Genomic DNA, 23,567 nt, shown 5'->3' with positions numbered 1-23,567 from the left:
CAACATCGTATATTTAAATTCACTTTTGTGGTGACTGCTTAAACATGCTGAATCATTTTCCCTATATCAAGTGCAAGGTAGGGGAGGGAGTTACACTGTGTGGTTAGACAGTGTAGAAAAGAAAAAAACTTTTTCTACCAGTTGATTCATTAACAACTTTAATACAATGACAAAACAATTTATTTAAAAAAAATAAACAAATAGGAGAAAAAGGAAAAAAGCACTACTACCGTAAAAAAAAAAAAAAAAAAAAAAAAAAAATTACTTTCAGAAGTCATGTTAATAAATCTGGTCCAGTGGTTTAAGAACCTGGGCACGTATTCACAAAACATCTTAAGGCTAAAAGTAGCTCATAACATGTCGATTTAGGAAAAACTCTTAAAAGTAATGGGTGTGTCAGCCTTAAATTTAGGACTCCTAAGATTTAGCTCTTAGAGTATTTCACAAATAATTTTAGCACTAAAACTAGCTCCTAATTCTGTGAAATGTTAGGAGTAGTGAAGAGGACTCCTAAGTCACAAAGACCAAATCACAAACTATCCTAAAATGGCTGTTGCTGGCAATCTGCCTAGGAACTTTAACATTTTAGAAACACTCATTTATTTGCACACGTTTTTCCACGCAACTTTTTTGGTTTTGGAGGTTATCCCGACTCCAAATTTTCCTTTGATTATATGCTTGTTTTCATTAACAAGTTGGGCAATAAGTACACTGTAAAATGTAATAAGTTGACTTTACTTAGAAAAAGTGAGGAAACCGATTGCCTTAAAATTTCCAAGTAAAGTAGAGTATTAATGTTTAGTTGGCATTACTTTAACACAATTTGAAGGGACAACTTGTTAATCAAGTATACTTAAGTACTGTTGACTTAAAATCATTATTTGAGTTAACTTTCTATTAGTGTTCACATTACTAGGAAAATATTAGGAAACCGATTGCCTTAAAAATCCCAAGTAAGCTAAACTTAAAACAATAAGTTAAGACAAAAAGCAACAACTGAACTTGAGTTTAACAGTTTATTATAAATTAAATCTCTTCAGGTACTACAGCAAACAAAGTCAGATGACCCAACTCTGTAAACAGTTTTTTGATATACAAAAACCACATTGTTACTGATGTTAATCTCAAACAGCCTCAACTTATATCAACAGCAGGTTGTTAAGTGACTGTAGTTTTGGTTTCAAAGATTTGTGTCCAAGAATGAGAAACACTCTCTGAATAAAACCAAAGGTGTTCTTGAGCTGTGGAGGGTACTCCAAATTCAGTGCATATATCAGCCCAAAAAGTAGACACATGGGATCTGGAAGATTCTCAAGATCATCCATCACGATGATTCCTTCCAAGATGATTGCGGTGTTTGAAGCCTCCAAATGCAGTGCTTATGGGGAATCCTGGGAATCTTCTGGTATTACAGACAGTATCCCAATGGAAATCTGGGGTGTGTCACATTCGAAGTCCTAATTAAAAAAAGGAATAGCAATATTACAATTCTTGTTACATTATAAATGGGAAATCTCACAAAAGTATATGTCACCTAAAGAATCAGGACCATCTCTTGAGCCATGTTCTACGTACAACTAATAAAAACTGTTGTTAAATTACATTGTAGAAATTTGACAAAAATTAATAGTACAAAGGCTTGATTAAGAAATGTGAAACAAAAGCAGAATTTACTTATCTGGTCCAAATTAAGAAGTTGCCTAAAACATAATTGAATGCCTATATGTGATGTTTGTGTGGGGGTTATAGTAAAGGTACTTACCAGTGCTCTTGTAAAAAAAGTTAGAGGCTTCTTCTCCAAGAATGAGTAGAAGGCCACGAAGAACTTCTCTGCGCTTTGCAGTAATGTCAGTGCTCTGAAAAAAAAAAAAGATAAAATTACATTTTATAGTGTATGTATAACATAAAATTATGAAATCAGTTAATAAGACAATTTAGTTTAAGAAAGAAAAGTGATAAGCTTACCACAGGTTTGATTTGCTGAAGAAATTCAGAGCGTCTTTTTCCAACAGCCCCTTTCTTGCTCTCAAAAATGTCCAGAAATCGTGAAGCATGTTAATCGAGTGCAGAGAATAATTCTTGCTTGAGGTTTTTGCTTGTAATTAAATTAAACTCTGAATTGATCTGTAAAAGGAATTGAACAAGTTCGAGAGTAGCTTCCATGATTTATGCTATAATGCTTCAATAGAATAGATCTCTTTTCATAGGAAAAAAACAAACAATACTTACACTTCCATTGCATGTCTCATCATCTAGTAAGATCTGCAAGTAAAAGAATATGTATTATTATCATCATACATCTAAAATAACATTCAAATATAAATCAGTGAATCAGAGTAATCAGTAATGTTTTAGTCAGGCACTGCACACATTTGCCCTCATTCTTGAAAGTTTCATGAAAATATACAAATATATTTACGGAAAACTGCGTAAACCAGACATTCATGAAAAAGCTAATCTGGATTTCACAAATGATTTATAAATCACAGATTTTACCATCAAACATGTGTCTGTTATTAAATCACAATCATTAAATAGCATATGTGTGCCATTCACTCAGCATTATCTCCCTTTCAATAAATTGTCTATATGCAAACTGTGACAGCACTTTGATGGTGCAGCGTTTTTCAGCTGAGATGCTGATATGGATTATCCACAGTTTAATATATTACACCAGCATCTGGTTTTGCATCTAGTTTGTTCTATCAACAATTACTGAATATACAAATGCAGTCACACAGGCAATATTAACCTCTTCTTTTTTTGTTCAGTAGTTGTGAATGTAGGATGTGAGAGTTAAAAATATTTTTGCACACAATTTTAACTAAAAGCAGTTTGCTTAAAAGAATACAGAAACATTGTATATTTCAAACACAATTTGCATGTGCTTGGAAGTAGGTGTAAAACCTACTAACATTTAGGGCTGCAACGATTCATCGACATTGTCGACAAAAATCGATAATAGAAATAGTCGACAATGAATTTCATTGTCGATGTTGTCGCCAGACATGTTTTTTCCGACCGAGTGAGGCATCTCTCTGCCGAGAGTCGCATTAGCATTAGCTTCTATGCTGAGCGATAACATACAGAAATGGCGGCGTCCATGGCAGCAGCTGCGCGTACCAAAACACGCCCGTTTCACACATATTCCGTCTGCAGTGCGTATGAGCTGCGTATTTTTTCTGCACCCATGTCGGATTAGCGTTCACAACGCACGAACTGCAAACGCGTTCTGTGTGAAAGCAAAACGAGTTCGTGCTGCTTCTGCACAGCATACGTAACGTACACGGACTGCAGACTGAGTATGTGTGAAACAGGCGTAAAGTTTGGGAGCATTTTAGCCTGCTACGGCGAATAAAAACCTGTCCTGCATGGTTTGCAAAGCAGTCCTTGCGCATCACGGCAGCACCTCGGTGATGCACGAACATTTAAAGAGAAAGCACGTCGGACAGTTGAATGAAACGGAGTTTGGCTCGCCTCGGTAAGATTTAAATAACATGGAAGCCAATACGTTTTGTTTTGGATGTACATTTTTGTTTACTGTTTTATTGCTGCTAATGTGCCTGCCCCTGGTTTACAGGAAGAAAATGTTTGATTTTAATTTATTTTTTCTTATAAAACAAATGTGCCTGTCCTTTAAAAAAATGATAGTTTCTTTATTTATGCATTTATGTCTATACTGACCGAGCACTGTGCCTAATTGGTTTTAGACAGGGCATTTTTATTTACTTTCGTATGAATCGGCCTATCAGCAGCAAAGTTCAATAAAATATGCATTTTTCATTGAAGTACCCCCTTCTTTCTTGTTTACTATCATTTTCCACATAATTAAAGCAATCTCATGCTAAATTTTAGAAAAATTAAATAATCATCCGATTAGTCGACTAATCGTTTCAATAGTCGGTGACTAGTCGACTATTAAAATAGTCGTTAGTTGCAGCCCTACTAACATTTGGAAAACACTTTCATGAACCAAAGATTTTCCATCAGAACGGAATTAACAACTTACACATTAGCTGAATTTTCAAGAATGAGGCCATTCAAAACAATAACTTGATTAAAAAAAATGCAGCCAAAGATGCAGTGATTAGCAAATGTTAGACTGCTCATTTCGATGAACACAATCCAGCACAATCCAACAATTTGATAAAAAAATATAACATCCAATTTTGCTATGTAGCTCTACTTTACTTACTCTGATTATTACATGGTCGATTACTGTATATTAAGCAACTGAAAAAGATAAAAAAACACGAGATGACTCACCTCTCCATGTGGTTCTCCCATCGTCAGATGCACTGCCACAAATCAACGCTACCTAATGGTGGAACTGTGCATAACCACTTATTTCAGAATACTAATTATTGTAAGTAAAGTTTAATTATACCTATTTAGTTTAATCACTTTCAGTGCACAAAAGTTGTCATTACTTTGTTAAACTTAGTAAAGTCAACAAACTTATTCAAAATAAGTTATAATCACTTACTTTTATTAGTAAGATCATCAGTTACATTTTACAGTGTAACAGCTGTTCTTGTATCCAGTTTAGTTTTCTTTTAAGTTTGCATATCTTACTATCAGCTATGATTATTCTATTCTGTTAATAAAAAGGTTGTTTATATGCATGTCAGCTAATTGTTTATGAGAAGCACACATGTAAAAGGCTGACAATCAGCTGAACATATACTTGTTTAATTTATGACACTTAGCCTCATTTTAAAATCTTTATTTGAATGGGGCAAAAAAAAAAAAAAAAAAAAAACTTTATTTGAATATGGCAACATTACATTTCGCTCTACATTATTTCTATGAACAAATCTCTGACAGAGATTCCTTTCCTCTTAACCAATCACTGTGTGCATAGTTAGTTGGCATGTTGACATCATCCATAGCAACAAGATATCATCATCCATAGCAACTTACTCTTAGCTTAAGACTTCTCTCTATTCCTTACTAAAAGTTTGTCTCAGCAGCTTTGTTAATAGGTTTTAAGAGAAAACTCTTAGCTAAAAAAAAAATTTACAGTTATTTAAGATAACTCTTAGTGGTAAGACAAATTGTTTTGTTAATACGGGCCCTGGCTTAAATCAGACAACTGCTTCTTTTCCTTTGGGCTCTCTGAAATCTGAAAATGTAAGCATGATGTCACCTAATGCCGAGTTCAGACTGCATGATTTTAGCCCCGATTTTGACGCGCCGACAGGTTTTGAGAAATCGCCGACAAATGCCCGAAATCACAGGCAAATCGGTGCTCGTTCACGCGAGTGACAATCACACAGTGTGAACTATCAAAGACGCGATCTGAGAGAATGCTAAATATCTGGACCTGTCGGCGATTCAAAATCATGCCGTGTGAAAGGTGATGTGACTGAAAATCACATCGGCGATTACCTACAGCCAATGAGACAGCAACATCCAGACCAGAGAGAAGGTGGGGGAGGAGTTACGAAGGTATAGACCACTATATCAACAAGCATAGTTTCGGTTTATTTTCTATTCGCTGCAAATGAGTGCACATGCATTTGTATGACAAGCTTCTTGCGGGCTACCATTTTTTAAATAATAATCCCAGTCTCACATGAGAACTTGCACGCCTGACCTCGCGTTGTTTCCATGTCACTTCTCGCGTGTGTTTGGTTGTGAGACGTAGTTTGCGGACCGGGACAAAGTTGTCGGCGATTCTTCCTATTGTAAATTCATGCAGTGTGAAACCCCCTGTCGCCGATCCATCGTGCAGTGTGAACACAACAGTGACGGAATGCTACCCCAGATAGTCATGCAGTGTGAAAACATCTGTGACGCGATTGCTTTGAAAATCGTGCAGTCTGAACTTGGCTTAAGAGACAGTCAATTCAGTCGTCATACTGTCACGGTTGAGTAAAGGGGTCTGGGTCCAAATGCAGGGTAAGAAATGATTTTAATATAATTAAGCACAAATAAACAAACAAAAGGCCAACACGGCACAAAACTAAACATAAACTGAAACACAAAATAAACAAGATCAAGAACAGAATCAAAGCCAGGAATTCAGGAACACAAAAGAACATCAAAAACACAAGACAATGCAGCCAGGATGAGTAGTGGGAAATGAGTGTTCTTATAGACCAGATGTGATTGTGAACAGGTGTGCGTGTAATCAGTGATAACAACTAGACAGGAGTGTACAATTAGGGATGTGTGTGCAGGGAAGGGAAAACAGCGACCTCAGGTGGCTGAGGGGAGCCCCACAGCCCAGATCATGACACTACCCCCTCCCCACGGAACGGCTCCCAGACGTTCCACAAGTCTGGAGGGTGGAGGAACGGGGGAAGGCAAATCAGGGGGAGGGACGGCGGGCCAGGTCCGTGCAGCGCAGTCACCGCCGCGTCAGGAACAGAAAGCACGGTCGCCGCAGTGTCAGGAACAGAGATTGCGGTCTCCGGCGCGTCAGGCACGGAGATAGCGTTCACCGCCGCGTCCGGAGCAGAGAGAGCGGTCAACGCCGCGTCAGGAGCAGAGAGAGCGGTCACCGCCGCGTCCGGAGCAGAGAGAGCGGTCACCGCCGCGTCCGGAGCAGAGAGAGCGGTCACCGCCGCGTCCGGAGCAGAGAGAGCGGTCACCGCCGCGTCAGGAGCAGAGAGAGCGGTCACCGCCGCGTCCGGAGCAGAGAGCGCGGTCACCGCCGCGTCCGGACCAGAGAGAGCGGTCACCGCCGCGTCCGGAGCAGAGAGAGCGGTCAACGCCGCGTCAGGAGCAGAGAGAGCGGTCACCGCCGCATCCGGAACAGAGAGAACGGTCAACGCCGCGTCAGGAGCAGAGAGAGCGGTCAACGCCGCGTCCGGAGCAGAGAGAGCGGTCACCGCCGCGTCAGGAGCAGAGAGAGCGGTCAACGCCGCGTCAGGAGCAGAGAGAACGGTCAACGCCGCGTCCGGAACAGAGAGAGCGGTCAACGCCGCGTCAGGAGCAGAGAGAGCGGTCACCGCCGCGTCCGGAACAGAGAGAGCGGTCACCGCCGCATCAGGAGCAGAGAGAGCGGTCACCGCCGCGTCCGGAGCAGAGAGAGCGGTCACCGCCGCGTCCGGAGCAGAGAGAGCGGTCAACGCCGCGTCCGGAACAGAGAGAGCGGTCACCGCCGCATCAGGAGCAGAGAGAGCGGTCAACGCCGCGTCAGGAGCAGAGAGAGCGGTCAACGCCGCGTCCGGAACAGAGACGCCGCGTCAGGATGAGTAGTGGGAAATGAGTGTTCTTATAGACCAGATGTGATTGTGAACAGGTGTGCGTGTAATCAGTGATAACAACTAGACAGGAGTGTACAATTAGGGATGTGTGTGCAGGGAAGGGAAAACAGCGACCTCAGGTGGCTGAGGGGAGCCCCACAGCCCAGATCATGACACATACATACAGTCACAATCAGTAATATTAAAATTAGGGGTGGGCATAGATTAATTTTTTTAATCTAGATTAATCTAGATTAAATCTTGGAATTAATCTAGATTAATCTAGATTAAAATGGCTAATTTGAATTCTGATGAAGGCATTCAGAATATGTGTGCTACCCAAATAAAAGACTAAAAGTAAGTCTTTGAGAATGGATCATAAAGCTCATAAAGCTGTTCTATAATAATTTGTTGATGAAAATAAATTATGTTCAATTAGATGTACTTGTGTTTACTAACTAACAATGAAATTATTTTTTCTACCTATTAGATTGCGTTTTTTTAACGTCAACACCTACCCAACCCATTACATGTTACACAGTACTTTTATTTTGACAGGTTGCCATGAAGTTTCTGTGTATACAGTATGATATAATGCTAGTTTTCTCAAATGAAACGGTAAAAGTGACACTCACAGCAGTTTGGGAGATTGAGTTTATCTGTTCATGTGAGATGAAAATGCCAAAAATTACCGGGAGCGTCACGTGTGTTTCAGTATGCGTGTAGTAATAGCTCGTTTCCGCCATTCATACATACAGCTAGGCAAACGGAACATAGCGGATTCATATTAAAACGGTCTTTTTGCATTTCAGTTTTCACATAAACTAGTCCATATCGCGATTTGAATTAAGTGACAGACCAACATTTGATTTATGAATCCAAAAAACGACGAATTTACGTGGCATTTCGCTATAGTAGATTCGGTTTTTATGAATGGAGGACGACGCGATCCCGTCTGTGTTTTGGCGGAGGAGACGTAAACGCGCAACCATATTCTATAGTCTTCGGTATACATCCACGTTAAACTATCAAGGTGAGAGTCATCATAGCTTGCGTAGTTTAGACCCAGCTCCCAACCCAAATTTGAGAATAGATTAACGGCGATATTTTTTTTATCGCACGATAAGAGTTTCACGTTAACGCAGCACGTTAACGCCGATAACGGCCCACCACTAATTAAAATGTTCAAACACAATATAATTCACTTTTTGAAATTTCTCGACACAAAAATATTCTAACTATGTGTCACGACATGCAGGGAATGAGGATCCACGGGGGGGGAGGGAGGGAGACACGGGGAGGCAGGAATGCAAAATAACACTTATTTATTTGAATAAAATAACAAATCCAGGAACAAACAAGCACATTGAAACTTTAACTAATAAAACAAAATCCAAGGAAGCCAATAAACATGACGAAACTTCATGAACGGACAAAGAAACACAAGAAAATAAACGACTTATAAAGGGAGTGGCTAATTACAAAGACAGGTGTACACAATCAAGGAAACGAGGGGGAAGTCCAAATATTGGCATAAGGGGAAATCAAGGCAAACTAAACACAAGGGGGAGACAATGGAATAAACCAAAACATTGGAACCACAGGGGGGAAAACACTAGAAAAGCAGTATAAAACAGTCTATGAACCTGACACTATGATTATAGTATTGCTAAATTCAGTTTATTTAATAGCACTAATAATGCTCAATGACAATACAGTTTTCAATAATTAATATTACAAATGGAAGCACTATGGCGGGAGTGTCCAGTCTTTTCCAGACTTTCCTGAGTTTATCTCAGCCCTAATTAAACACAACCAAACCAGTTAATCAAGGTCATTAAGATCACTGACAAGTGTTAGCTTAAGGGTTTTTGATGACAGTTTAATTGATTAAGCCCTAATTTAGAACCTTGTACTATGTTACTTTGTTTTTAAAATCCATATTTTTCTTATATACAGATTTACATTATTATTCTGTCAATTATCTTAACAAAGTTCTATATTCATCAGTCAAAAATAATTAAAAAGAAACAATCAATATTAGCTTTTGTAAAACTGGGCCCGTATTCACAAAACATTTTATCTTAGCATTAAGAGTTCTCCTAAATAGCAGTAAAAGTTTTTAGCTAAGAGTTTTCTCTTAAAACCTATTAACAAAGCTGCTGAGACAAACTTTTACTAAGCAGTAGAGAGAAGTCTTAAGCTAAGAGTAAGGGCGGGGTTGACCTCATTACTATGGATGATGTCAACATGCTCACTAACCATGCATACAGTGATTGGCTCATAGGGGATGAGTCTCTGTCAGACATTTATGCATAGAAATATTGTTGTAAATGTTGCCATATTCAAATAAAGTGTTAAAAAGTTAGTAAAATGTTGCCACATTCAAATAAAGAATTCAAAATACAGGGCAAGTGTCACTTACTAAACAAGTGTTCAAATGATTGACAGTCTTTTATAAGAAACAATTAGCTGATGTATGTAAATGTAACCCCTCACACCCAGGTCCTACCGCACCCGCTCCGAGCAGGTGTCGAACCCAGGTCTCCGGCACGGGAGGCGGACGCACTAACAAGGAGGCTAAAGGCTGCAACCTCTAGGGTCTGTCTTTAGTGTGTCTCTTAAGATCGGGTAGTGAGCTTTACCTGCACAGCACCTACTAGCTGGCCTCCGTTACATAAAAAGACTATTTTAAAGAGCTTTTTATGCTTTTAATGACACAGAATAGTGGAGAACTGACATGAAATCATTGGGTGAAGTGAAGAGGGGCGGGAGCAGCTAAACATCTCGAAACAGGAATCAAACTCAGGGCGCTTTGAGCGGAGTTACGCTGTATATTGACGCACTTACCGCTAGGCTATCGGTGCCGACGTAAAAAGCTTTTTTTCTATTCATGATATAATAATCATGGCTGATAGCGAGATACGCTAACGTAAAACAAAACCAAACTGGACACAAGAACAGCTGTTACTATTTGTCTAACGTCAAATGAAAATTTGGAGCTGGGATAACCTCCAAGAAAAAAAAAAAGTTGTGTGGGAATATGCATGCATATACATGCAGAGTGTTTCTAAAAAGTTTAAGTTCCGAGGCAGATCGCCAGCAACAGCAATATTAGGAAGGTTAGGATTTGATCTTGTGATTTAAGCCTGATTTAGGCTGATTTATACTCGACGCGTTCTTCTGCCCCGCAAGCCTGTGCTGCCTGCGTGCGCACATCACCAAATTCTTGGCCCCTATTCCTAAAAGATCTTAAGGATAAAAGTAACCGTACTACGGTGGCCTAGAGAGGCCAACGCGCTGCAATTTAAGGAAACACATGCAAACGGAAAAAAAAGGACAACAAATTAAGAAAACATCTTCATCAGTTTGACAACACAGGCGCTGCAAATTCTCACAACACAACCAAACTCAGAAACACCTGCAAACTCAGAAACGCGCTGTAAACACACGAACGCGCTGCAAACACACGAACGCTGCAAACTCAGAAACGCGCTGTAAACACACGAACGCGCTGCAAACACACGAACGCTGCAAACTCAGAAACGCGCTGCAAACTCAGAAACACCTGCAAACTCAGAAACGCGCTGCAAACACACGAACGCTGCAAACTCAGAAACGCGCTGTAAACACACGAACGCGCTGCAAACACACGAATGCTGCAAACTCAGAAACGCACTGTAAACACACGAACGCGCTGCAAACACACGAACGCTGCAAACTCAGAAACGCACTGTAAACACACGAACGCGCTGCAAACACACGAACGCTGCAACCTCAGAAACGCGCTGCAAACTCAGAAACGCGCTGCAAATAGCACGGAACACAACGAAAATTTTCAGGGGGACCTCAAAAAGTGACGAACCCATCTGGAACCTGATTATTTGTTCCGTGGCTGTTGGTCAGAGAAGAGGTCCCAGACAGCAAGCTGACGTTGATTCAACGTCGATTTTTGGTTGTAAAGGTCAGTGTCGGTCGTCAATCAAATTTCATTGTTGAATCAACCTTTATTTTTTGGTTGGAACATCAGAACCTTATTACGCCGAAAATAAAACATTGATTCAACATCGAAATTATGTTGGCTTGTGAACCGATACAGCCGTGTTGTCGTGAACTAGACAGAATATGGATGAAAATCCTCCATGAAATTTAACAACATGTCATTCTTGTTATTCATGTGCATTTGAGACTTTTTCAAAACTTCCATTTCTTATAGAAATAAATTACACTTTGGTGGGCATTTAGAAATTTTCTGTTTACGAATATAAAGCATCTGATCTTTTTTATTTTAAATTTTTTTATTAAAGAAAAATAATTGAACATTACAAAAATATTGAAATACAACTCCAAATACACAGAATATAATAACAATCTTAAGCTGTATAACAGTGAATAAGAGAAGAAAAAAACTGATAAACAGAATAAACTAATTCCGCATAGAGAAATAAATGAATAAATAAATAAAATAAAAAATAAAACCTAGAAACAACTAAACAATAGTTCAATTTTCCTTTTCCAGGGGAGCATAACCAGAAGAAAATCCTCCATGAAACGTTACAACATGTCATTCTTTTTGTTACTTATTTGCATTTGAGACTTTTTCAAGATTTCCCAACACGTTGAATTGAGCAATGCCTTTTTGTACCATTTTAATAGGCTACTTTTAAACGCATATAGCTCAGTAATGTCAGTTTTATGTATTTTCTGAGAGGGGGTGGGATTTTTGTTGGGAAAGTCAGGAAAGAGACGCACACTTCAATTAGACTGGATAAACACATGCAGCATCTTAATTGTTAAGAAAATGGTATTCCTAATAAATGTCTCCAATATTTTGATTATGTCCAATGCTTCTCTATCTTTTTATAATTATTAGACACATTTCACTGTCTTTTCAAAGGCCTAGGTCTGTTTAATTTCCTTAATTATAAATTTTTTATTTTTAAACTATTTTTAAACGTTTATTCAAGCAATAATATATAAATGATCTCATATATGCTTGTTAAAAACCAGGGATTAAAATGAATTCCAAGTAAAAACTGTATTTTTTCTTTACATTTCCATAGAGCGAAATTAAACATTACTTAATAAATTCAAAGCACTATAATTTCCTTATTCATTTGATACAACTATTAATATATACATAAAACAATATTATTTAGTCATATTCGTGATTCCTGAATTTCTATATGAAAACTTCGTTTTGAAGTGCATTCGTTATGTTTGTATAAAATTCGTTAATCTAGCCTATTAAGTTGATTTAATATTCTTGATAATTTTTAGAAAAAGTTAAAACTTAAGACAAAAGGAATTAGCTTGAAGTCTATATATATTTAGGGATATAGGCTAATCTTTTTCCTTACTTTTTTACACTGTAGATCGAAATAAAATAATTATTGATCATATTTAACATCAGAGAATCACTGAGTACTTTGAAAACGAAACTATTTAAATCTGTATAAAGGAAAGACAAACAACAACAAGAACAATCTGCATTTTTCTTGTAATCAAGAACATTTCTTTTAACCAAATTACCTAATTAATGCCGAATAATGTTTGACAGTGAACGCATCTCCACCGCATAGCCGCATATAATCGCTGGTGTCAGTCGCAAATATTAAACATACATGTCAGGAAGCGGGTCGGGTACAATTTGCTTTTTTTTTTTTTTTTTTTTTTTGCAGTCCGAGTTGCAGGTGGGTTAGTTGAAAACGTCGGTCAGGTTCGGGACCGCGCATCACTGGTGTGCATTTAGCAAATTTCTGTTTATGAATATAAAGCATCTGCTCCTTTTTTATTTATTTATTTTTTTTATTAAAGAAGAATAATTGAACATTGAAGAATATATATATTTTTTGTCTTCTCTGACCAACAGCCACGGAACAAATAATCAGGTCCCAGATGGGTTCGTCACTTTTTGAGGTCCCCCTGAAAATTTCCGTTGTGTTCTGTGCTATTTGCAGCGCTTTTCTGAATTTGCAGCGCGTTTCTGAGTTTGCAGTGTTCGTGTGTTTGCAGCGTGTTCGTGTGTTTGCAGAGCGTTTCTGAGTTTGGTTGTGTTGTGAGAATTTGCAGCGCCTGTGTTGTCAAACTGATGAAGATGTTTTCTTAATTTGTTGTCGTTTTTTCTGTTTGCATGTGTTTCCTTAAATTGCAGCGCGTTGGCCTCTCTCGGCCACCGTACCTTTCTCATAACTTAGCGTTTTATGAGAAAATCTTAAAAATAATGCTTAAAACAATCCTAAATTTAGGACTCCTAATTTTTGCTCTAAGAGTATTTCACAAAGCGTTTTAGCACTAAAACTAGCTCCTAAATCTGTGAAATGTTAGGAGTAGTGAAGAGGACTCCTAAGTCACTAAGATCAAGTCCTAAAACTATCCTAAAATGGCTGTTGCCGGCTGTCTGCCTCAGAACAGAAACATTTTAGAAGCATTGGATGATAATGAGCTTTTCAGAAGGTGTGGTCTTAATCGTGAAGGTATTATGACTGTTGCAGAATTGCAACAAATAGAAACAACCCAATAACGCCACAGATCAAGGTTTTGACAATCCTCGAATGGCAGCTCCTTATGAATGCAATAAATATTTTAATGAGGCTAAGGATTTCAATCTGCAATAGCATAACAAGGTTACATGAAAACATTATCGGCAACTTGAAAGTAATGTCAATTTAGCTTTAGCAGTTGTTTGTCACTTAAATTCTGCAATCTTTGCCTTAATTTGCCTGACTTTGCAAAGAATACCAGCGCTTTTCACAGTCATCTTTCCTTCTGGACAAAAGTGGGAAAGCTGCATTTATTTGCACACATATATTTTCCCACACATCTTTTTTAGTTTTTGAGGTTATCCCAACTCCAAATTTTCCCTTGATTATATCCTTGTTTTCATGAACAAGTTGGGCAAGAATAAGAGTTGTTCTTGCGTCCAGTTTGGTTTTCTTTTATGTTTACATTACCATCACCTATGATTATTCTACCCTGTTAATTAAAATGCTGTTTATATGCATAGCCGCTAACTGTATACGAGGAGCGCACTTGAGGCTGAAGATACACGTTTAATTAGTGACAATTAGCCTGCATTTTAAAATCTTTATTTGAATATGGCAACATTTTTATTTTAAAACCTTTATTTAAATATGATATAATAGTGCACGTTACAATATTTCTATGAATAAATGTCTGACAGAGACCCCTATCAGCCAATCATTGTGTGCATAGTTAATAAGCATGTCGACATCATCCATAGTAACGAGGTCAACCCCGCCCTTACTTTTAGCTTAAGATTTCTCTCTGTTCCTTAGTAGGGGTGTAACGGTACGCTAAAATTGTATTCGGTTCGGTACAGTGTCTTGGAGAGCTCGGTTCGGTTCATTTTCGGTACAAAAAAATAAGAACTTACAAAATCTTTATTTTGAAAAGCTGCCAATACACAATAGAATTCTTGCATAAAATAAATAAAAGCTACACATTTGGGTGATATTTTACATAATTTTTTTTAAGGCTCTGAAATGAAGCGGTTGCAATAAATGTTGCTATTATTATACAAATTAGAGTGTTTATGAATGGTTTTGGCGATTCATGTTACATTTGTATATTGTATTTTATGAATGAAAGTAAAACTGGCGAGGTGAATCTCTTTCTTGTTTTATTTAATGTTATCACAGGATAGTTAAATATAGGCTGTGTGTGGGGAAAAAAAAGTGCGTGAAATAAGACCACAAAAATCTGTTAATGTGTTAACGGTCTAAACATATGCATTTGGACTATATTTTTTTAGATACATACGTTTATATGTATTTAAATTTGAAAGTAAAATAAATAACAATATTTATTTATGTTAAATCATAATCTGCGTGACCGTGACATTTGCTTTGATGACGTTCCAGGGCATTCCAAATGAGCGATTATTGTCAGCGAAGTCCACTTCAACGGATATACCGTGCTGAGGGAGTAGGGAGCAGTGAACACTGCGTAGGGACCCTGTCGATCGGAACACACCCAAAGAGTATTTGCGCACCTGAACCAAAGTCCTTTTGGTCTTTGCATAAACTGTGCTTGTGTTACTGTGCGTCACTCAATAGCGTCCGTGCGGAAACTCGCCTAGGAACATTGTTCCGCTGCGCTTAATATCACGCTAATAATACATTTACATTATTTAATGAAAAAAATATACCGAAACGGTACGCAAGTGGACCGAACAGGCCGTACCGAAACGGTTCAATACATCCCCGTGAACCGTTACACCCCTATTCCTTAGTAAAAGTTTCTCTCAGCAGCTTTGTGAATAGGTTTTAAGAGAAAACTCTTAGCTAAAAACTTTTAATGCCATTTAGGAGAACTTTCAGTGGTAAGATGAAATGTTTTGTGGTTACAGGCTCTGATCATGTGTACATAATGAATTGACATTAAACTCGGTTTTAATATGATAATTTTATTCTTACATGTACTTCAATAATTTATGCGGTTAGCCTTGAGATAAATGATGCCGTGAATAAATGCATATATATGAAACAGTTATTAGTAATATCCAATAGTCTAATGGTAGAATGTTTGTTAGAAGACCCTGCTGGAAAAAAAAACAGCATATGCTGGTTAGGTAGGTTTTGGTGCTGGTATGCTGGTTTTAGCTGGTTTATGCTGGTCCTTTGGTGGTTTATGCTGGTCCTTTGCTGGTTTATGCTGGCCATTTGCTGGTTTATGCTGGTCCTTTGCTGGTTTATGCTGGTCCTTGACCAGCAACATGACCAGCATAAACAAAGGACCAGCTTTAACCAGCTAAGGACCAGCATAAACCAGCTAAGGACCAGCATAAACCAGCAAAGGACCAGCATTAACCAGCAAAGGACCAGCATAAACCAGCTAAAACCAGCATACCAGCACCAAAACCTACCTAACCAGCATATGCTATTTTTTTCAGCAGGGTCGAGTCAGAGTGTTTTGGTTCTAATCCGCCAGAACATAAAGTTTTTTCATCCCTTAATAAAATGTAATATGTTAATCAGTGATCCTATATCAGAGACACATTTGTGTGTATTTGGTTTTGATTTTTAACCATGATGAGTCATAAAAGAGGGATTGAAGCGCTCGCGTGTGAACACTGAGCACGAGCCGCCCCACTAAACATTAGATGTCTGACGGACGTCTAGATTACGTCAATATTCAAAAACGACGTACAAAAGACATTGTTTGGACGTGTCTTTCACATCTTTGCGCAGTGGGGCATTGAGAAGTTCCGTCGCTAATTAACATCGCAACGAACATTAAGCATGATTTCAGAAAAAAAATACAGATTCCAGCGTCAGCACCTTATTTAACACAAAGGAATGTTTCATCAGCATTAGGTACGTCCGTGGTGCGAGATGTTCAAAAAAGTGGTGGGACAATATCGAGCTTTGCAAAAAGTCATTCACTCATCCAACCCACGAATTACGGCTATGAAAATAAGTAATGTGAAACACTAACAAAAGCAATTATGAGAAATATTTTTACTACAGCAGTCTTCAACAGTAAAACCAACACAACAGTACAGTTTCACAAACTTTTTTGCAAAAGTTTTCGTCCTTTCCAATACTGGTCACGATGAGTTTTTGCCATCTGACTATTTCTATGGTCACACATTGATTGAGATGTTTGTACAGGCGTACCTGTTCAGCCAAAACAGCTTTAAAAAATTTTGTGAGCAATGATGTGACACGCGAACAGTTCACTCGAGAAGCCGTGCACACCGCCACGCGAAATGGGTGATTTCACAAACCCAAGCGAACTTGCGGACACGTATAAGTCAGTCTTTACGTTGCACAGATTTAGGAGCTAGTCTTAGCGCTAAACGCTTTGTGAAACACTCTTAGAGCAAAAACTTATGAGTCCTAAATTTAGGACCGACACACCCATTATTTTTAAGATTTTCTCCTAAATCAGCAACTTATGAGCTACTTTTATCCTTAAGATGTTTCGTGAATACGGGCCCTGATCTTAAAATGTACTTTCTAATATAGGATCACAAAATAAGAAGCTTATAAAAACAATACAAATTTTCAAAGCTTTTCGAATTTATGTAACTAATCTAAAGTATGGGACTTTTTTTGACCCTGGTATATGTATTATTTATTTTAAAAATATATATGTTTGTGTTCATTGTGTGTTTATACATAACTTTTTTGTAAATTAGGCCACAGGAAACAAGGCACAGGATAGTATCAAATCCCAGGTGTTCTTTAACCACTTTTCTTGGTCCACCCCTAAACCAAGCACCCAATGAATTATAACAAACCAAGGAAAGCAGTTGAAAATACCCACAGGCTGATACTTTCATGTCATACACTGCGTATCGCAGCACCACGTCAAATCAAACACACCTATACTTTCATGTTCTTGTGGTCATTATGGCGAGAGGAGCAAACAACAGACAGATGTGGTGTCAGGCCTCAAATAGGCTTTTATTAAACATAAAATAAAACAAAAATGTCCAAAAGGGGGAAAAGTGTCCAAAATAAACAATAAAAATAAGGGGGAGAGACAGTCAACTTGTCACAGTCAACAACAACATATGTGACCCTGGACCAAAAAACCAGTCATAAGGTTAAATTTTACAAAACTGAGATATATACATCATATGAAAGCCCAATAAATAAGTTTTCTATTGATGTATGGTTTGTTAGGATAGGATAATATTTGGCGGAGATACATCTATTTGAAAATCTGGAATATAAGGATGCAAAAAAATCTAAATACTGAGAAAATCACCTTTAAAGTTGTCCAAATTAAGTTCTAAACAATGCATATTACTAATCAAAAATTACATTTTGATAGGTTTACAGTAAGAATTTTTCAAAAAATCTTAATGTAACATGATCTTTACTTAATTTCCTAATGATTTTTGGCATAAAAGAAAAATCTATAATTTTGACCCATACAATGTATTTTTGGCTATTGCTACAAATATACCCCAGCGACTTAAGACTGGTTTTGTGGTCCAGGGTCACATATATATATGCAATATCCCTGTCTCCAACCATATGTGCAGCCAGCTTTCATTAAAATTTAATTGCTGATTCAAAATCCTTTAAACATTGAAATGTCAATCAAAACCAAAAATATTTGGATTACAACTCAACATTGCATGTCAACTTGCTATCTGGGGATCTAGCCTAACACTAACCTTAAATAATACAAAATTTATCTAGATAATCACTTTCAATAAAAAAGGGACCAGAGCTTGCACAAAGTCGCATAATTATATTTTATTTCACAGGAAAATGAAGAAGAGATTAAAACAGAGAGAGAGAGACCAGATCAACCTAAAGAAAAAGAAATTTCATCAGGCTCAAAAACATTGATTGATAGACTTCACCTTGAAAGCAGCCATCATAAACTCAGAGCTGCAGATGTTCTTCAGTTAACTGCACATTCATTACAGTTCCATGAGTCTTGTGCTGAAGAAGAGCTGATTCTGGCTTTCATACAAAAACTACTGATGATGAATTACAGAGCAAGATACATTAAAACTAAAGAGACCAGTCAACAACAACACATACAACGAACAAATAATGACTCATATGAAAATGAGTGTGATATTTTTGATGAAATGTCTTTGTCTAATGATGGAACAAGTCAACCTAATCAAATCCACCCAATGGATGTTCAGATGGCCATGTTTTATTGTGCTGATAGTTTCCTGAAGCAGCTGATGGTGACTAAACTCTCTCAGTGTCAGTACGCTCTGCCTCTGCTTGTTCCTGATCCATTCACACGACAGATTGAGTTTCCTCTCTGGACATTCAGACAAATCAACAAGAGCTGGAAGATAAGAAACACCAACAATGAAATCATCAGTCAAACCCAGCCAATCTACAAGGCAGAAACTCCAATGGTGTCTTTCTTCAGGTTTGACTCTGTGTCTTCATCCAAGTCTCAGCTGATGAACAGTCTGATCAATGAGAAACACAACACATTCTTCCACAGGAACTGTCCAGGCAGCAGCAGAACCAGAGTCCTTATGGATGGAGTGGTGGAGATCGCCTGGTTCTGCCCCTCTGGATCAAATGATGATAAATTCTCTGACTGTGTTGCGTTCTGTAATCTACACGGTGATGCAGGAGACCATGAGAAACAGCTGCAGATCCTCACTGAAATCGCCTCAGTCAACGTTGTTCTTCTACCACAACTCCAGAAGAATGTCAGAGGCATGAAACAAGTTCAAAAACTTTACAAGGACTCAAAATCATTCATTTTTCTTTTTGCAGAGGATGTTTCAAGTCTCGTTGAGACACGGAGAGGAAAATACAAGATTGGTTTGAAAGACAGAAATCTGTCAGATGTAGCTGATGAACTCAGAAAAGCTATAAACAATTGTCTCTCAGAACCATTTTCCACTTTCATACTAGAAGATGTGTCTAAATACTCAGACATCAGAGTAGATGAGGAAGATGATGATGACTGCAGGAGAGGAAGAGAAGCAGCACAGCAGATGATGAGTTTACTGGAGAAGAAAGATCTGACAGAAATCAAAGAATCATTTCTGCCTCATCAGGGGAAACTGTGGCATCAGTGGAGTCAGAAGAACAAAGAACTTCATCGACCTCAAGGAGATGAGACAGAACTGGACATCAGTAGAAAACACACAGAAATGAAGAAAATACGTCAACAGCAGCACGAATCTAAGATCAGTGAATTTATGAAGCACTTTATTAAAGAAATGAACTCAGATGCTGCAAATAAGATGTTTTTTCTAAAATGGATCACAATTCTCCTGGATGAATATACAATGGCTGACCTTTCTGCTCTACATCACAAGTATAATGAAAAGTGGTCAAAGGTAAAGAATCAGGGTAAATCTGAACAACTCAAAGCTGAACAAAAAGTTCAGAGAATGTCTGAGGAACTTCAAGATGCAGTCTTTGGTTTGGAGCACATCATGAGGGAGATCGGTCAGATCTATGAATCATGTTCATCTGTGAAGAAGAACAAGAAAGACCTGCAGGTTGACTCCTCTTCTCTCCCAAGTTTTGCAGCAGAGATGATGATCTCTGGATTTCCACTGGAGCTGATGGATGGAGATGCTGATCATGTTCCTGTGATCTGGATCTCTGCTGTTCTAGATCAACTCATCCAGAAACTGGGAGACCAGAGAGTCTTTGTGCTGTCAGTTTTAGGGCTTCAGAGCTCTGGGAAATCCACCATGCTAAATGCCATGTTTGGACTCCAGTTTGCCGTAAGTGCTGGCAGGTGCACCAGAGGAGCTTTCATGCAGCTGGTCAAAGTGTCAGATGAGATGAAAACACAGATGAACTTTGACTATATTCTGGTTGTTGATACTGAGGGTCTTCGTGCTCTAGAACTGGCTGGAAGATCAACAGGACATCATGACAATGAATTGGCCACATTTGTTGTTGGTCTTGCAAATCTGACCTTGATCAACATCTTTGGAGAAAACCCATCTGAGATGCAGGACATTCTTCAGATTGTTGTTCAGGCCTTCATGAGGATGAAGAAAGTCAGACTGAATCCTAGCTGTGTGTTTGTGCATCAGAATGTCTCAGACATCACAGCTGAAGAGAAAAACATGGAGGGAAGGAGACGGCTGCAGCAGATACTGGATGAGATGACAAAACTCGCTGCTGAAGAGGAAGACTATGATTCAGAAAGTTTTAGTGATGTAATTACATTTGATGTTCAAAAAGATGTAAAATATTTTGCTCAGCTTTGGGAAGGCAGTCCACCCATGGCACCACCAAACCCAAAGTACTGTGAGAATATTCAAGAACTAAAGGAATATATTATATCTCATGCCTCAGATTCACATGGAATGATGCTGAAAGATTTTAAAGTTCGTATTAAAGATCTCTGGGAGGCTTTATTAAATGAACGATTTATCTTCAGCTTCAGAAATTCTCTGGAGATCTCAGTCTACAGGAAACTAGAGACCAAATACAATAACTGGTGCTGGCGTCTCCGCAGTGCCATGATGGAAACTGAAAACAAACTATACAACAAAATAGTAAATGAAGCAATTCATGAGGTTGAGGAAACTTATCTTCACAAAGAACTAAAGCAGACAAGTGAAGAAGTGAAAAAATCAATGTCAGAATTATTTGAGAATGACACATGTGCAGATATACTGATTCAGTGGAAAACATCATTTGAAAATAAAATCAAAGATGTTCTGGAAAACATTGTAAGAGAAACTAAGAGGAAGTTGAATGGGATTCTTCAGCAGCAAGACCTGAGGAAAAAGATTGATGCTCAGAGGAAACATTATGAGAACACTCTTTATGAAGAGAGCAGAAAACATGCCTTACAACTCAAAGACAATGCAAATGAAGAAGAAACACTGAAAAAAACATTTGATTTGTTTTGGGAACAACAGATGAAGAAGATCAGCACAGATACTCATCCAATCAAAGGCGTTGATATTTTGAGAGATGTGACAACGATCCTCAGTAATGGCTGTGTTCCTGTAGATCACATGCGGGATATTTTCACTGTACTCAGCTATACAGATTTTGTACAGTTAAAGTGGTCCCAAGGAATTATGGGAGGTTTAAAAAGTGCTTTCAGATCGTTTAAAATTACGTTTGGTGGTGGTCTTCTATCTAATGAGGATGAAGCCCAAATAAGAACCTTTGTCACAGATGTTGCTCAGCAGTCATACAAAATGATTCAGTCATTTAACATTTCAACGATGGGCTACAACATCAGCTACATCCAACAACTCATAGATTACATAAAGATGAGAGTAATAGAACATCAGGAAGGATCAGTGAAATATGTGTTTAAGAAAGAATTCTTCACAGATTTGATTTTTTCCATCTGTAAAGAAGCAAATAAGATGATCACTGACCAACACAGATTGTTCAGAGACATCAATGATCCTATAAAATATGTTAAGAAGAGAGAGGAGTACTATAGTATTTTCCAGAAATACTGTCATGGAGCAACATCAGCTGCCATTTTTGGTGAGATCATCTGTCAGAAACTTAAGGAACCCATTGAGCAGAGTGTCTGCAAGATGACTGCCAGAGATGTTGCAGATGAAATGAGATCAAACTGTGAAACACTGAATGGAAACAAATCAAATCTGGAGAAACACATCCTGAAGACACTGGCAGAAGAGGAGGATTTCGACAAATACATGGACTACATTCAAAATCCCAGAGATCACTTCAAGAGTTTCATAAGAGATGAAGTCAGTCGGTACATCACTGATAAGTTCAGTGTCAGTGTTTTACCCAAGATGGAGGAGAACATTAAAGTCCTGCAGCAGAAGATTATGAAAGCAGCTCATGAATCTACTGAACATGTTCAAGAGAAGAAATGTAGAGATGTCAATCTGTGGTTGAATAGTTTCACACTGCAACTTTCAGATGGGCTGATCTTCTCTGAAAATGACCTCAGTGAAGTGAAACATGACGATATTGATGATTTCAGCCTCCTAGAAGATGCAATCAGAAAAAATCTTCCTGCTATAATGTCTAATATAAGCAAACATTTCAATGACTTTTTGTGGAAACTGGATTTTAAGGACAGACCAGATGAGCTTCTGATTGATCACTTCTGTCAGTGCTGCTGGGTTCAGTGTCCGTTCTGTGGAGCCACCTGCACCAACACCATAGAAAACCATTCTGGAGACCACAGTGTTCCTTTTCATCGTATTAATGGATTGAATGGGTTCTATTATGATGAAACAAGTTATTTTTGTACAGAGTTTTGCTCAACTTTAGTGACAAGCTGTGAATCTTTTCAATCAGCAAAAGGATGGTTTTCATTTAAAAACTACAGAAGTGCAGGAACAGTTTATGCTAATTGGAGCATCATCCCTGACCTCTCTGAACAGCCTTATTGGAAGTGGTTTGTTTGCAAATTCCAGAGAAATATTGAAAACCACTATAATAAATCATTTCAGGGAAATGGTAGTATCCCAAAATGTTGGAGGCTGTGCACAAAAGAGGATGCAATTGCAAGTTTAGATGAATCTTACACTTTTAAAGAAGAGTTTTGCAATGCATGCAGTTTTATGTCTCACATGGGACAAAATAGAATGAAGTTTTCATTTCATACAGGAAAATTAATGTATTAATGTAATATTCCTGAAACAGAATGCCAGGCAATTTTGATGAAATGGGGGTTGACCCGGTCTCATGACAAAAACGTACCTGGGGGCACTTTTTTTGGTGTCACTTTACATTAGGTGGCCTTAACTACTATGTACTTACATTTAAATTAATAATTTGTACAATGTACTTATTGTGTACATACATGTTTTTACATTGTATTTATATATTTTTAAAAACCTATATGTAATTACATTTGTAATTAACTTCTGTAATTACTAATGTTGACCCATCCCTTACAACCTAACCCACCCTTAAAGGGATA

The 23,567-nt window shown here is 38.1% G+C and overlaps 1 protein-coding gene and 1 long non-coding RNA gene across 3 annotated transcripts in view; one reads left to right on the top strand and one right to left on the bottom strand.

The window, feature by feature from the left end:
* LOC141286993 (interferon-induced very large GTPase 1-like) overlaps window positions 1-23,567 on the top strand; it is a 66,021-nt gene that overhangs the window by 4,420 nt on the left and 38,034 nt on the right. Inside the window, exon 5 of the mRNA XM_073819159.1 lies at window positions 18,445-23,183. Within this exon, the coding sequence (XP_073675260.1) occupies window positions 18,445-23,183 (4,739 nt within the window). The remainder of the gene's footprint in view (window positions 1-18,444; window positions 23,184-23,567) is intronic.
* Window positions 1,003-2,448, bottom strand: LOC141331338 (uncharacterized). Of its 2 annotated transcripts, XR_012355253.1 has the most exons (4): window positions 2,230-2,448; window positions 1,966-2,124; window positions 1,763-1,856; window positions 1,003-1,457 (listed from the first exon to the last, which is right to left on the bottom strand). It is a non-coding gene; the product is annotated as an uncharacterized lncRNA (long non-coding RNA). The 2 variants fall into 2 exon arrangements; XR_012355252.1 differs by having other exon boundaries at window positions 1,966-2,448.

The sequence above is a fragment of the Garra rufa genome, chromosome 1 (assembly GCF_049309525.1).
Source record: "Garra rufa chromosome 1, GarRuf1.0, whole genome shotgun sequence".
In the NCBI taxonomy this organism is placed as follows: domain Eukaryota; kingdom Metazoa; phylum Chordata; class Actinopteri; order Cypriniformes; family Cyprinidae; genus Garra; species Garra rufa.
The sequence above is the reverse complement of the archived record's forward strand: the minus strand, read 5'-3'. Positions and strand labels throughout refer to the sequence as shown.